At 61.4% G+C, this 14,759-nt stretch overlaps 1 protein-coding gene across 1 annotated transcript; it reads left to right on the top strand.

Moving 5' to 3' along the window:
* Positions 1-4,966: 4,966 nt before the first annotated feature.
* GATA1 (GATA binding protein 1) lies at positions 4,967-11,342 on the top strand. The gene is made up of 5 exons (XM_077789764.1): positions 4,967-5,093; positions 6,178-6,327; positions 7,959-8,104; positions 9,802-9,927; positions 11,019-11,342. The coding sequence occupies exons 1-5, from the start codon at positions 4,967-4,969 to the stop codon at positions 11,340-11,342; spliced, it is 873 nt and encodes a 290-aa protein (XP_077645890.1).
* Positions 11,343-14,759: the final 3,417 nt, after the last annotated feature.

Below are 14,759 nucleotides of genomic sequence, written 5' to 3' on the forward strand. Positions count from 1 at the left end.
CCAGTTTTTTGCCAAAAAATAAAAAAAAATAAAGTTTGAACTGAAAATCCCCGTTCTGATACCAAAATGGTGAATTTCAGGCTGAAAAATCCCAAACTTTGCCTGAAAACGCTGAATTTCACCCACAATTTTGGTCCAAAAATCTCAAATTTTAGGTTAAAAACCTGAAATTTTACCCTGAAATTCAAAATTTGGGATTTAACAACTCCATTTTTCCCTCAAAAATTCTCTTTTTTGGGTCTATTGAGGCTGAAAAGTATCAAATTTTGGGTTCAAAATCCGCATTTTGCTGCTGAAAAAAGCCCAAAATTGGGCTGAAATTTGGGTTTTCGGGGCCCAAAATTGGGCTGAAATTTGGGGTGAAATTTGGGGTGTCGGGCACTGGATTTGGGACAAAAGTTCTGAATTTGGGGTGCCACTCCCATTTTCGGGGCTCCATCCCCATTTTTGGGGCTCCATCCCCATTTTCGGGGTCCCATCCCCATTTTTGGGGTCCCATCCCCGTTTTTGGGGTCCCATCCCCATTTTTGGGGTGCCATTCCCCATTTTCGGAGCTCCATCCCCATTTTTGGGGTCCCATTCCCGTTTTTGGGGCTCCATCCCCGTTTTTGGGGTGCCATCCCCATTTTTGGGGCTCCATCCCCATTTTTGGGGCTCCATCCCCGTTTTTGGGGTCCCATCCCCATTTTTGGGGTGCCATTCCCCATTTTTGGGGCGCCATCCCCATTTTCGGGGCTCCATCCCCATTTTTGGGGCTCCATCCCCGTTTTTGGGGTCCCATCCCCATTTTTGGGGCGCCATCCCCATTTTCGGGGCTCCATCCCCATTTTTGGGGCTCCATCCCCATTTTTGGGGTGCCATCCCCATTTTTGCGGTGCCATTCCCCATTTTCGGGGCTCCATCCCCATTTTTGGGGTCCCATCCCCATTTTCGGGGTGCCATTCCCCATTTTTGGGGCTCCATCCCCATTTTTGGGGTCCCATCCCCATTTTTGGGGCTCCATCCCCATTTTTGGGGCTCCATCCCCATTTTTGGGGCTCCATCCCCATTTTCGGGGCTCCATCCCCATTTTTGGGGTCCCATCCCCATTTTCGGGGCTCCACTCCCATTTTCGGGGCTCCATCCCCGTTTTTGGGGCTCCATCCCCGTTTTTGGGGTCCCATCCCCGTTTTTGGGGCTCCATCCCCGTTTTTGGGGTGCCATCCCCATTTTTGGGGTGCTCTCCCTGCCCTGGCCCTGCCCCCGCTCTGGCCGGGGCTGATAAAGGTCCCCGGCCCCGCCCGGCCCCCCCAAACCCAACCGCCGGCACCCCAAAATCTGATAAGGCCTTATCAGCGCCGGGCAGCCGGGGGCCGTTACCGCCCCCCCGCACCCCCAAACCCGGAACGCCCCAAAATCCCCAAAATCCCCAAAATCCCCAAAATCCCCCAAAATCCCCCGGAGGCGGCGGCTCCCGGAGCGCCAGGTGAGCTCTGCCCCCCCGGGCCCCCCCCGGGTTTTGGGGTGCACGGGGGGGGGACCCCCCGGTTTGGGGGTTCGGGGGGTCTCGGGGGGGGAGGGACCCCAAATCAGCCCCCCAGGAGGGGTCAGGGGGGTTTGGGGTCCCCGGGATGGGGAATTTGGGGTTTGGGACCCCCAGGTTGGGGATTTTGGGGTTCAGGGGGTCCCCAGTTTGGGGGTTTCAGAGTTTTGGGGTCCCCAGGGGTTTGGGGGTCCCCGGGATGGGGAATTTGGGGTTTGGGACCCCCAGGTTGGGGGTTTTGCGATTTTGGGGTCCCCAGGGGTTCGGGGATTTTGGGGTTTCGGGTCCCCAGGAGTTTGGGGGGCCCAGCCTGGGGATTTTGGGGTTTGGGGTCCCCAGTTTAGGGATTTTGGGGTTTGGGACCCCCAATTTGGGGTTCGGGGGGCCCCCAGTTTGGGGATGTCAGAGTTTTGGGGTCCCCAGGGTTTGGGGGTCCCCGGGTTGGGAATTTTGGGGTTTGGGACCCCCAGTTTGGGGTTCGGGGGTCCCCAGTTTGTGGGTTTTGGGGTCCCCAGGGATTCGTGGACCCCCGATTTGGGGGTTTTGGGGTTCGGGGATCCCCAGTTTGGGGATTTTGGGATTTGGGGTCTCCGGGCTGGGGATTTTGGGGTTCGGGACCCCCAGTTTGGGGGTTTTGGGTTTTTGGGGTACCCCCGGTTTGGGGGTGCCCAGTTTGGGGATTTTGAGGTTTGGGGGTCCCCAGTTTGCGGATTTGGGGGTTCGGGGGGTCCCCAGCTTGGGGGTTTTGGGGTCCCCAGGGGTTTGGGGGTCCCCGGGTTGGGGATTTTGGGGTTTGGGACCCCCATTTTGGGGATTTTGGGGTTCGGGGGATCCCCAGTTTGGGGTTTGGGGCCTTGGGTCCCCAGGGATTTGGGGGTCCCCAGTTTGGGGTTTTTGGGGTTCGGGAGATCCCCGGTTTGGGGGTTTTGGGGTTCAGGGGTACCCAGGGGTCCCCGAAATGGGAATTTTTGGGGTTTGGGACCCCCATTTTGGGGATTTTGGGGTTCGGGGGATCCCCAGTTTGGAGATTTCAGAGTTTTGGCGTCCCCGGGTTGGGGATTTTGGGGTTCGGGGGTCCCCAGAGTTTGGGGTCCCCAGTTTGGGGATTTTGGGGGTCCCCAGTTTGTGGTTTGGGGGTCCCCAGGTTGGGAATTTTGTGGTTTGGGGGGTCCCCAGAATTTGGAGATTTTGGGGTTCGGGGGTACCCAGAGTTTGGGGGACCCCCGTATTGCGGATTTTGGGTTTTGGGACCCCGAGTTTGGGGTTCGGGGGATCCCCAGTTTGGGGATTTTGGGGTTCAGGAGATCCCCGGGTTGGGGGTTTTGGGGTCCAGATGTACCCAGGGGTCCCCGAAATGGGGATTTTGGGGTCACCCAGTTTGGGGGTTTCAGAATTTTGGGGTCCCCAGTTTGGGGATTTTGGGGTTTGGGGGTACCCGGATGGGAATTTTGGGGTTTGGGGGACCCCCATTTTGGGGTTTTTGGGGTTCGGGGGTCCCCGGATTGGGGATTTTGGTGTTTGGGACCCCGAGTTTGGGGTTCGGGGGATCCCCACTTTGGGATTCCAGAGTTTTGGGGTCCTCAGGGATTTGGGGGTCCCCGGCGTGGGGATTTTGGGGTTTCCAGTCCCCAGTTTGGGGTTTGGGGGATCCCCACTTTGGGGATTTTGGAGTTAGGAGGTCCCCGGGTTGGGGATTTTGGGGTTCGGGGGTCCCCAGGGTTTAGGGGTCCCCGGGTTGGGTATTTTGGGTTTTGGGATCCCCAGTTTGGGGATTTGGGGGTCCCCAGTTTGGGGATGTCAGAGTTTTGGGGTCCTCAGGGATTAGGGGACCCCCAGTTTAGGGGTTTTGGGGTTGGGGGTCCCCAGGGTTTGGGGGTCGCAGGTTGGGGATTTTGGGGTTCGGGGGTTCCCCGAGTTTGGCGGGCCCCGTGTTGCGGATTTTGGGTCTTGGGACCCCCAGTTTGGGGTTTGGGGGTCCCCAGTTCGGGCATTTCAGAGTTTTGGGGTCCCCAGGGGTTCGGGGATTTTGGGGGTTCGGGTCCCCAGGAGTTTGGGGGTCCCCGGCCTGGGGCTTTTGGGTTTTGGGACCCCCAGTTTGGGGTTTGGGGGATCCCCACTTTGGGGATTTCAGAGTTTTGGGGTCCCCAGGGATTTGGGGGTTCCCAGTTTGGGGCTTTTAGAGTTTTTGGGGTACCCAGGGGTTTGGGACCCCCACCTCGGGGATTTTGGGGTTCGGGGTCCTCAGTTTAGGGTCTGGGGTCCCCGGGCTGGGAATTTTGGGGTTTGGAACCCCCAGTTTGGGGGTTCCCAATTTGAGGATTTTGGGGTTCGGGGGTCCCCAGGGGTTTGGAGATTTTGGGGTTCGGGGGTCCCCGGGTTGGGGATTTTGGGGTTCGGGTTTTTGGGGTTCGGGGGTCCCCGGGTTGGGGATTTTGGGTTTTGGAACCCCCAGTTTGGGGATTTGGGGGTTCGGGGGTCCCCAGGGGTTTGGAGATTTTGGGGTTCGGGTTTTTGGGGTTCGGGGGTCCCCAGGGGTTTGGAGATTTTGGGGTTGGGGTTTTTGGGGTTCGGGGGTGCCCAGTTTGGGGTTCCAGACATTCAGCTGCAGCTTTGGGGGCGCAGCCCGGGGTGCGGGACCCCCAAAAGTGGGAGCGGGGTTTGGGGGTCCCCAGGAGCCCCGGGGAGAATTTTGGGGGGCGGCTCCGACCCGCGGGGGTCAGGGACCCCCAACCCCGATTTTGGCACCCCGAGGGTTTGGGGGGGCCCCGGGGGGCCAGGGGAGATTTGGGGGGGGCCTGAGGGGGTTTGGGGTTTTTGGGGTGCAGATTTGGGGTCCCTCAGGGGGGTTTGGGGTTTTTGGGGTGCTGATTTGGGGTTTTTAGGGGTTTTGGGGTGCTGATTTGGGGTCCCTCAGGGGGGTTTGGGGTGCCGGTTTGGGGCACCCAGGGGTCCCTCAGGGGGCTTTGGGGTTTTTGGGGTGATGATTTGGGGTCACCCAGGGTCTGGTTTTTGGGGTGCAGATTTGGGGTGTTTGGGGTTTTTGGGGTGCCGATTTGGTGGTTTTGGGGTGCCATTTGGGGTGTTTGGTGTTTTTGGGGTGCCGATTTGGGTTTTTGGGGTGTTTGGGGTGCCTGTTTGGGGTGTTTGGTGTTTTTGGGGTGCCGATTCGGGTTTTTGGGGTGTTTGGTGTTTTTGGGGTGCCGATTGGGGTTTTTGGGGTGTTTGGTGTTTTTGGGGTGCCGATTGGGTTTTGGGGTGTTTGGGGTGCCTGTTTGGGGTGTTTGGTGTTTTTGGGGTGCCGACTCGGGTTTTTGGTGTTTTTGGGGTGCCGATTGGGTTTTGGGGTGTTTGTTGTTTTTGGGGTGCCGACTGGGTTTTGGGGTGTTTGGGGTGCGGTGCTGAGCCCGCTCTCCGCAGGCCCCCGGGCCGGTTTTGGGGTGCCCCATGGAGTTCGTGGCGCTGGGGGGGCCGGAGGGGCCGCCCCCGTTCCCCGACGAGGCCGGAGCCCTCCTGGGGCTGGGGGCGGCCGAGGGGCCCGAGCCGGGCGGGCTGGGGGGGTTCCCCCCGACAGGTACCGCTGCCACCCGTGTGTCACCCGTGTCACCTGTGTGTCACCTGTGTCACCTGTGTGTCACCCGTGTGTCACCCGTGCCACCCGTGTGTCACCTGTGTCACCCGTGTCACCCGTGTGTCACCTGTGTCACCTGTGTCACCCGTGTGTCACCTGTGTCACCCGTGTCACCCGTGCCACCCGTGTGTCACCTGTGTCATCTGTGTGTCACCTGTGTCACCCGTGTCACCTGTGTGTCACCTGTGTCACCTGTGTGTCACCTGTGTCACCCGTGTGTCACCTGTGTCACCCGTGTCACCCGTGCCACCCGTGTGTCACCTGTGTCATCTGTGTGTCACCTGTGTCACCCGTGTCACCTGTGTGTCACCTGTGTCACCCGTGTGTCACCTGTGTCACCCGTGCCACCCGTGTGTCACCTGTGTCATCTGTGTGTCACCTGTGTCACCCGTGTGTCACCTGTGTCACCCGTGTCACCCGTGTGTCACCTGTGTCATCTGTGTGTCACCCGTGTCACCTGTGTGTCACCCGTGTGTCACCCTCTGTGTCACCTCTGTCATCTCTGTACCCCCACCCCCCAATGTCCCAGCCTGCCCTGTCCCCCAATGTCCCCCCACTGTCCCCAATGTCCCTCTGTCCCAAATGTCCCCAGTGTCCCCAAATCCCCCCAATCCCCCCAGGGTCCCCAATCCCCCCAACGCCCCCAATGTCCCCCAATATCCCCAATGTCTCTCTGTCCCAAATGTCCCCAGTGTCCCCAATCCCCCCAACGCCCCCAACGCCCCCAACGCCCCCAACATCCCCAATGTCCCAATGTCCCCCTGACGCTGTCCCCATGTCCCCATTGTCCCCGATGTCCCCAATCCCCCAATGTCCCCAATCAATGTCCCCATGTCACCCAATGTCCCCAATCAATGTCCCCAGTGTCCCCAGTGTCCCCAACGTCCCCCCAGTGTCCCCAACATCCCACTGCCCCAATCCCCCCAATCCCCCCAAGGTCCCCAGTGTCACCCCGTGTCCCCAATCCCCCCAGTGTCCCCATGTCCCCTGACGCTGTCCCCCTGTCCCCCTGTCCCCGTGTCCCCAGGCCGGCTGTCGCTGCTGCCCTGGCCTGAGGGGGGGTCCCTGGGGGGGTCCCTCGGGGGTCCCTCCTGGCCCCCTCCCCCCCCGGAGCCCCCCCGGTTCCTGGAGCTGCTGCAGCCCCCCCGCAGCCCCCCCCACCCGGACCCCCCCTGCCGCCCCCCGGAGCCGCCTGCGGTGAGCCCGGGGCACTGGGAATACTGGGGGGGACTGGGAATAGTGGGGGGGACTGGGAATACTGGGGGGCACTGGGAATAGTGGGGGGGACTGGGAATACTGGGGGGGACTGGGAATAGTGGGGGGGACTGGGAATACTGGGGGGGACTGGGAATACTGGGGGGGACTGGGAATAGTGGGGGGGACTGGGAATACTGGGGGGGACTGGGAATACTGGGGGGGACTGGGAATACTGGGAGGGAACTGGGAATAGTGGGGGGGACTGGGAATACTGGGGGGGACTGGGAATACTGGGGGGGACTGGGAGGTACTGGGGGGGACTGGGAATACTGGGAGGGACTGGGAATACTGGGGGGGACTGGGAATACTGGGAGGGACTGGGAATACTGGGGGGGACTGGGAATACTGGGAGGGAACTGGGAATAGTGGGGGGGACTGGGAATAGTGGGGGGGACTGGGAATAGTGGGGGGGACTGGGAATACTGGGGGGGACTGGGAATAGTGGGGGGGACTGGGAATAGTGGGGGGGACTGGGAGGTACTGGGGGGGACTGGGAATACTGGGGGCACTGGGAATACTGGGGGGGACTGGGAATACTGGGGGGGACTGGGAATACTGGGGGGACTGGGAATACTGGGGGCACTGGGAATACTGGGGGGGACTGGGAATACTGGGGGCACTGGGAATACTGGGGGGGACTGGGAATACTGGGGGGGACTGGGAATACTGGGAGGGACTGGGAATACTGGGGGCACTGGGAATACTGGGGGGGACTGGGAATACTGGGGGGGACTGGGAATACTGGGGGGGACTGGGAGGGACTGGGGGGGACTGGGAGGGACTGGGAATACTGGGAGGGAACTGGGAATACTGGGGGGGACTGGGAGGGACTGGGGGGGACTGGTCCATACTGGTCCATACTGGTCCATACCACTCCGTACTGGTCCATACTGGTCTTTACTGGTCCGTACTGGTCCATACCGGTCCATACTGGTCCATACCGGTCCGTACCGGTCCATACCGGTCCGTTCTGGTCCGCTCCGGTTCTCACCGCTCCGTTCCGGTCTGTACTGGTTTATACTGGTCCATACCGGTCCGTACTGGTCCATACTGGTCCGTACCATTGCATACTGATCCATACCAGTTCATACTGGAGCACACTGGTCTGTACTGGTCCTTACTGGTCAGTACCGGTCCATACCAGTCTGTACTGGTCCATATCGGTCCATACTGATCTGTACTGGTCCCTGCTGTTCTGTACTGGTTTATACTGGTCCATACTGGTCCATACTGGTCTCTACTGATTTATACCAGTCCATACTGATCCTTACTGGTCCATACTGGTTTATACCGGTCTATACTGGTCTGTACTGGTTTATACTGGTCCATACCAGTCTGTACTGGTCCGTACTGGTCCATACCGGTCCGTACCGGTCCATACCGGTCCATCCCGGTCCATCCCGGTCCATTCCGGTCCATACCGGTCCGTTCCGGTTCTCACCGCTCTGTTCCGGTCTGTACTGGTTTATACTGGTCCCTACTGGTCCGTACTGGTCCATCCCGGTCCATCCCGGTCCGTTCCGGTTCTCACCGCTCCGTTCCGGCCGGCAGAGGCGCGCGAGTGCGTGAACTGCGGGGCCACGGCGACGCCGCTGTGGCGCCGGGACGGCACCGGGCACTACCTGTGCAACGCCTGCGGGCTGTACCACCGGCTGAACGGGCACAACCGGCCCCTCATCCGCCCCAAGAAGCGCCTGGTGAGCCCCGGACTGACCGGGACCCGAGTCTGACGGGACCCCGAAATCTGACAGGGACCCCAAATCTGACAGGGAACCCGAGTCTGACTGGGACCCCGAGTCTGACAGGGACCCCAAAATCTGACAGGGGAACCCCGAAATCTGACAGGGACCCCGAGTCTGACGGGACCCCGAGTCTGACGGGACCCCGAAATCTGACAGGGGAACCCCGAAATCTGACAGGGACCCCGAGTCTGACGGGACCCCGAGTCTGACAGGGACCCCAAAATCTGACAGGGAACCCCGAAATCTGACAGGGGAACCCGAGTCTGACAGGGACCCCAAAATCTGACAGGGGAGCCCAAATCTGACAGGGACCCCGAGTCTGACAGGGGACCCCAAAATCTGACAGGGAACCCCGAAATCTGACAGGGACCCCGAGTCTGACGGGACCCCGAGTCTGACGGGACCCCGAAATCTGACAGGGGAACCCCGAAATCTGACAGGGACCCCGAGTCTGACGGGACCCCGAGTCTGACAGGGACCCCAAAATCTGACAGGGAACCCCGAAATCTGACAGGGGAACCCAAATCTGACAGGGACCCCAAGTCTGACAGGGGAACCCCAAATCTGACAGGGGACCCCGAAATGTGACAGGGGAACCCCAAATCTGACAGGGACCCCGAATCTGACAGGGGACCCGAGTCTGACAGGGACCCCAAAATATGACAGGGGACCCCGAGTCTGACAGGGACCCCGAAATCTGACAGGGGAACCCCGAAATCTGACAGGGGACCCCGAGTCTGACAGGGGACCCCAAAATCTGACAGGGACCCCAAAATCTGACAGGGACCCCAAATCTGACAGGGACCCCGAAATCTGACAGGGGAACCCAAAATCTGACAGGGGACCCCGAATCTGACAGGGGAACCCAAAATCTGACAGGGGAACCCCGAATCTGACAGGGGACCTCGAAATCCACCCGGGAACCCCGAAAACCACCCAGGAACCCCAAAATCAGCCAGGGGAGCCCCAAAATCCACCTGGGAACCCAAAACCTGCGAGGGAACTCCCAAACCCTCCGGGACCCCAAAATGTACCCAGGAACCCCGAAACCCGCCAGGGAACCCCAAAATCTGACAGGAACCCCGAAATCACCTCAGGGACCCAAAAATCACCTCAGGGGACCCCAAAATGGACATGGGAATCCCAAATCACCTCAGGGGCCCCAAACCCGCAGGAGACCCCAAAATGAACAAGGGAATCCCAAATCACCTCAGGGACCCCGAATTGACTCAGGGACCCCCAAATACACCTGGGGAACCCCGAAATGCATCAGGGAACCCCCCAAATCCACCAGGGATCCCCAAAGTCACCTCAGGGACCCCGAAATCGCCTCAGGGACCCCAGAATGTGCTGGGAAAGTCCAAAAGGCACCAGGGAACCCCAAAATCACCCCAGAGACCCTAAAATGGATATGGGGATGCCCAAAATACACCTGGCACCCCAAAATCGCCCTCCTGACACCCCCAAATCCACCCCAAACCCCTCCTGACACCCCCAAATCCACCCCAAACCCCTCCTCGCACCCCCAAACCCACCCCAAACCCCTCCTCGCACCCCCAAACCCACCCCAAACCCTCTCTGCTCCGCCCCAGTGCCCCCCAAATCTCGGGGTCCACTGAACCCCAAACGTCCCCGGCCCCATTTTTTGGCAGCTGGTGAGCAAACGCGCCGGCACCGTCTGCAGCAACTGCCAGACCAGCACCACCACGCTGTGGAGGCGCAGCCCCCGCGGGGACCCCGTCTGCAACGCCTGCGGGCTGTACTACAAACTGCACCGGGTGAGGGACCCCAAAAACCACCCCAAAATACCCAAAACTACCCCAGAAATATCCCCAAAATACCCCAAACCCCGTCTGCAACGCCTGCGGGCTGTACTACAAACTGCACCGGGTGAGGGACCCCAAAAACCACCCCAAAATACCCAAAAATATCCCCAAAATACCCCAAACCCCGTCTGCAACGCCTGCGGGCTGTACTACAAACTGCACCGGGTGAGGGACCCCAAAAACCACCCCAAAAGACCCCAAAATACCCCTAAATATCCCCAAAATACCCCAAAATATCCCTAAATATACCAAAAATATCCCAAAATATCCCGCAGGTGAACCCCAATTCCCCCTGAACCCCGATTCCCCCTGAACCCCAATTCCTCCTGAACCCAAATTCCCCCAAACCCCGACTCTCCCCCTGAACCCCAACTCCCGCAGGTGAACCCCGATTCCCCTGAACCCTAATTCCCCTGAACCCCAATTCCCCCCCTGAACCCCAATTCCCCCCCTGAACTCCGACTCCTGCAGGTGAACCCCAATTCCCCTGAACCCCAATTTCCCCTGAACCCCAATTCCCCTGAACTCCGATTCCCGCAGGTGAACCCCGATTACCCTCAACCCCAATTTCCCCCGACTCCCGCAGGTGAACCCCAATTCCCCCCTGAACCCTGATCCCCCTGGACCCCAATTTCCCCCTTGCACCCCGACTCCCACAGGGAACCCCAATTCCCCCTGAACCCCAATTCCCCCTGAACCCCGATTCCCCCTGAACCCCAACTCCCACAGGTGAACCCCGATTTCCCCCTGCACCCCAATTTCCCCCTGAACCCCAATTTTCCTGAACCCCGATTCCCGCAGGTGAACCCCGATTCCCCTTAACCCCAATTCCCTCCCTGAACCCTGACTCCCGCAGGTGAACTCCAATTCCCCTGAACCCCAATTTCCCCTGAACCCCAATTCCCCTGAACCCCAATTCCCCTGAAACCCAATTCCCCTGAACCCCAATTTCCCCCGACTCCCGCAGTGAACCCCGATTCCCCTGAACCCCGATTCCCCTGAACCCCGATTCCCCTGAACCCCGATTTCCCCGACTCCCGCAGGTGAACCGCCCGCTGACGATGCGCAAGGACGGCATCCAGACCCGCAACCGCAAGGTCTCGGCCAAGGGCAAGAAGCGGCGCCAGGGGGGGGGCGCCGGCCCCGGGGGGGTCCCCGAGAGCTCGGCGGGGCCCCCCCTGCCCCCGCCCGCGCCCCCCCAGCCCCTGCCCGAGGACCCGGCCGCGCTCTTCGCCCTGGGGCCGCTCGTCCTGTCGGGGCACCTGCTGCCCTTCCCCCCCGCCCCCGCCGGGCCCTTCCTGGGGGGCGACTTCGCGGTGCCCCCCGGGCCCGTCGCGGCGCCCCCCGGGCTGGGCCCGCAGCTCTGAGGGGCCCGGAGCCGCGCGGGAGCGAGCGCGGCCGGCTCGCGCCTGCCTCTTGGGGAGGGGGGGCACTGGGGGTGTGCCCCCCCTGCGGGGTGGGGGCAGGGTTGGGGGGAACCACGGAAATCCCGATTAAAGGTGCTCCCCCACCGTGGACGCCGCGTGGTTGGTACCAAGATGGCGGCTTCTGTGGGGCACGGCCAACATGGCAAACATCATGGCACGGCCAAGATGGCGGCCTCCATGAGCACGCCCAACATGGCGGTGCCATGAGCACCCAACATGGCGACCATCATGGCAAAGCCAACATGGCGGCCCCCATGAGCACACCCAACATGGCGGTGCCATGACCACACCCAACATGGCAGCCATCATGGCACACCCAACACGGCGGCCCCATGAGCACACCCAACATGGCGGTCCCCATTAGCACACCCAACATGGCGACCCCTATGAGCAACCAACATGGCGGCCCCTGTGAGCGCACCCAACATGGCAGCTCCATGAGCGCACCCAATATGGCGGCAACATGAGCACACCCAACATGGCGGCCCCGTGAGAAATCAACATAGCGGCCCCCATGAGCACCCAACATGGCGGCCCCCATGAGCACAGCCAACATGGCGGTCCCCATGGGCATACCCAACATGGCGGCCCCATGAGCACACCCAACATGGCGGCCCTATGAGTGCACCCAACATGGCAGCCATCATGGCACACCCAACATGGCGGCCCCGTGAGCACACCTAACATGGCAGCACCATGAGCGCACCCAACATGGCGGTCCCCATGGGCATACCCAACATGGCGGCCCCATGAGCACAGCCAACATGGCGGTCCCCATGGGCATACCCAACATGGCGGCCCCATGAGCGTAGCCAACATGGCGGCCCCCAACAGCACACCCAACATGGAGGCCCCATGGGGCACACCCAACATGGCGACCATCATGGCACACCCAATATGGCGGCCCCCATGAGCACCATGCCGCCCGTAAAGCGGCGGCCCCGCCCCTCTTATTAGACCACGCCCCCAGAGAGCCCCGCCCTGTCAAGCCCCGCCCATTGATTGGCGGCGCCACGCCCCGGCCACGCCCCCTCCCCGTGGCCACGCCCCTTTAGCCTCGCTCTGGCCCTCCCGCCCGTGACGTCATCACGGCGCGCCTCGCGCCAGCGTCGCGTGGGGCTGCAGGTGAGCGGGGCGGCTGCGGGACCCCCGAACCCCCGGGACCCCCGAACCCCCGGGACCCCGGGACCCCCGAACCCCCGGGACCCCCGAGACCCCCGGGACCCCCCGACCCGCCCGGCCCCGCTGCCGCTCCCTGCGCTGCCCGCGGAGCTCCCGGCGCCGCTCCCCGCGCCTCCCTCAGCCCCGATTGTTTCCCGCCCGGCCCCTCCCGCGCTGGCCCCAAACCCGCGTCCCCAAACCCGCGCCACCTCGGTGTCGCCCCTGTCCCTAACCCGTGTCCCCCGGGTATCCCCAAAGCCAAAGCCGCGTCCCCCCATTGTCCCCTCACTGTCCCCATTGTCCCCCCCGTGTCCCCCCGTCCCTAACCCGTGTTCCCCCATGGTTCTGCTCACTGTCCCCCCACGTCCCCATTGTCTCCACTGTCCCCTCACTGTCCCCGTGTCCCTCCCCTGTCCCCATTGTCCCCCCCGTCTCCACTGTCCCCTCACTGTCCCCATTGCCCCCTCACTGTCCCCTCCTGTCCCCTCCTGTCCCCTCCTGTCCACCCTGTCCCTAACCCGTGTCCCCCACTGTCCCCTCACTGTCCCCATTGTCCCCCCAGGCCCCGCGCGCCGCTTGAGCCCCCCCGGCCGCCATGGTGAGAGGGGCGTGGCCGAAAGGGGCGTGGCTTGGGATGGGCGGGGTCTCAGGGCCACGCCCAAAACCGCGGGGACGAGTGGTGTTAATGGGGTGGGCGTGGTCTGCCGGGGGTGGGCGTGGCCTCCCGGAGAGGGCGTGGTTTGTCGGCAGTGGGCGTGGTCTGTTTGGAGTGGGCGTGGCCTATTAAGGTGGGAGTGGTCTATTTGGGTGGGCGTGGCCTCTCGAGAGTGGGCGTGGTCTGTCGGGAGTGGGCGTGACTTTACTGGCGCCACCTCCCATTGTACAAGAGGGGGCGTGGCCCGGTGGGTGTGGGCGGGGCCTGTGTGGGTGTGCTCGGTGGGCGTGGCCGGGGTGGGCGTGGCTGACCGTGGCTCCGCCCAGGGCCGCGCGCGGCGCCGGAGGGCGGGGCTGGAGGCGGAGCTACAGCAGCTGGTAAGGGGGGGAACCCCAAAAATGGGGCTGGGGGTGCCCAAAAATGGGGCTGGGGGTGCCCAAAAATGGGGGCTGGGGGTGCCCAAAATTGGGGTCTGGGGGTATTCAAAAATGGGATTTGGGCGTCCCAAAAATGGAGTTTGGGGGTCCCCAAAAATGGTTCTGGGGGTCCCTAAAAATGGGGCCTGGGGGGTCCCCAAAATTGGGATCTGGGGGTCCCAAAAGTGGGGTCTGGAGGTCCCCAAAAATGGGTCTGGGGGTCCCTAAAAATGGGTCTGGGGGTCCCTAAAAATGGGTTGGGGGGGTCTGAAAAATGGGGCTGGGGGGTCACAAAATTGGGGTTTGGGGGTCTTAAAAAGGTCTGGGGGTATTCAAAAATGGGGTCGGGGGGTCCCCAAAATGGGTGTGGGGCCCCCCAGGCTCGGGGGCTTTGGGGTCACTTTGGGGGGTCCCTTTGGGGTGGGGGTGTCCCGGGACCCCCCAGACCCCCATGTCCCCCCCCGGGCAGGATTTGGGGCCCGAGGGCGCCGCCCCCACCGGGACCGGCCTGGTCAGCGCTGGAGGGCTCGGGGACGGCGGGTACGGACCCCGAATCCCAAAATCCCAAAATCCCAAATCCCCCAAATCCCAAAATCCCAAAATCCCAAATCCCCAAAATCCCTAAAACCCAAATCCCAAAAACCCAAAATCCCGAATCCCCAAAATCCCCAAAACCCAAAATCCCGAAACCCCAAAATCCCCAAAACCCAAAATCCGAAATCCCCAAAACCCAAAATCCGAAATCCCCAAAATTCCAAAAACCTAAAATCCCAAATCCCAAAAACCCAAAATCCCAAATCCCCAAATCCCGAATCCCCAAAATACCAAATCCCCAAAATCCCAAAAACCCAAAATCCCAAATCCCCAAAATCCTGAATCCCCAAAATCCCAAATCCCCAAAACCCCAAAATCACACACCCCAAATCCCCAAAATCTCTAAAACCCAAAATTCCGAACCCCAAATCCCCCAAAACCCCACACCCCAAATCCCCAAAACCCCAAACCAAAATCCCCAAAACCCAAAATCCCAAATCCCCAAAACCCCAAATCCCAAAAACCCAAACCCCAAATCCCCCAAAATCCCCAAACCCCAAAATCCCCAAAACCCCAAATCCCCCAGAGCCC

This window comes from Lonchura striata, chromosome 36 (genome assembly GCF_046129695.1).
Source record: "Lonchura striata isolate bLonStr1 chromosome 36, bLonStr1.mat, whole genome shotgun sequence".
In the NCBI taxonomy this organism is placed as follows: Eukaryota; Metazoa; Chordata; class Aves; order Passeriformes; family Estrildidae; genus Lonchura; species Lonchura striata.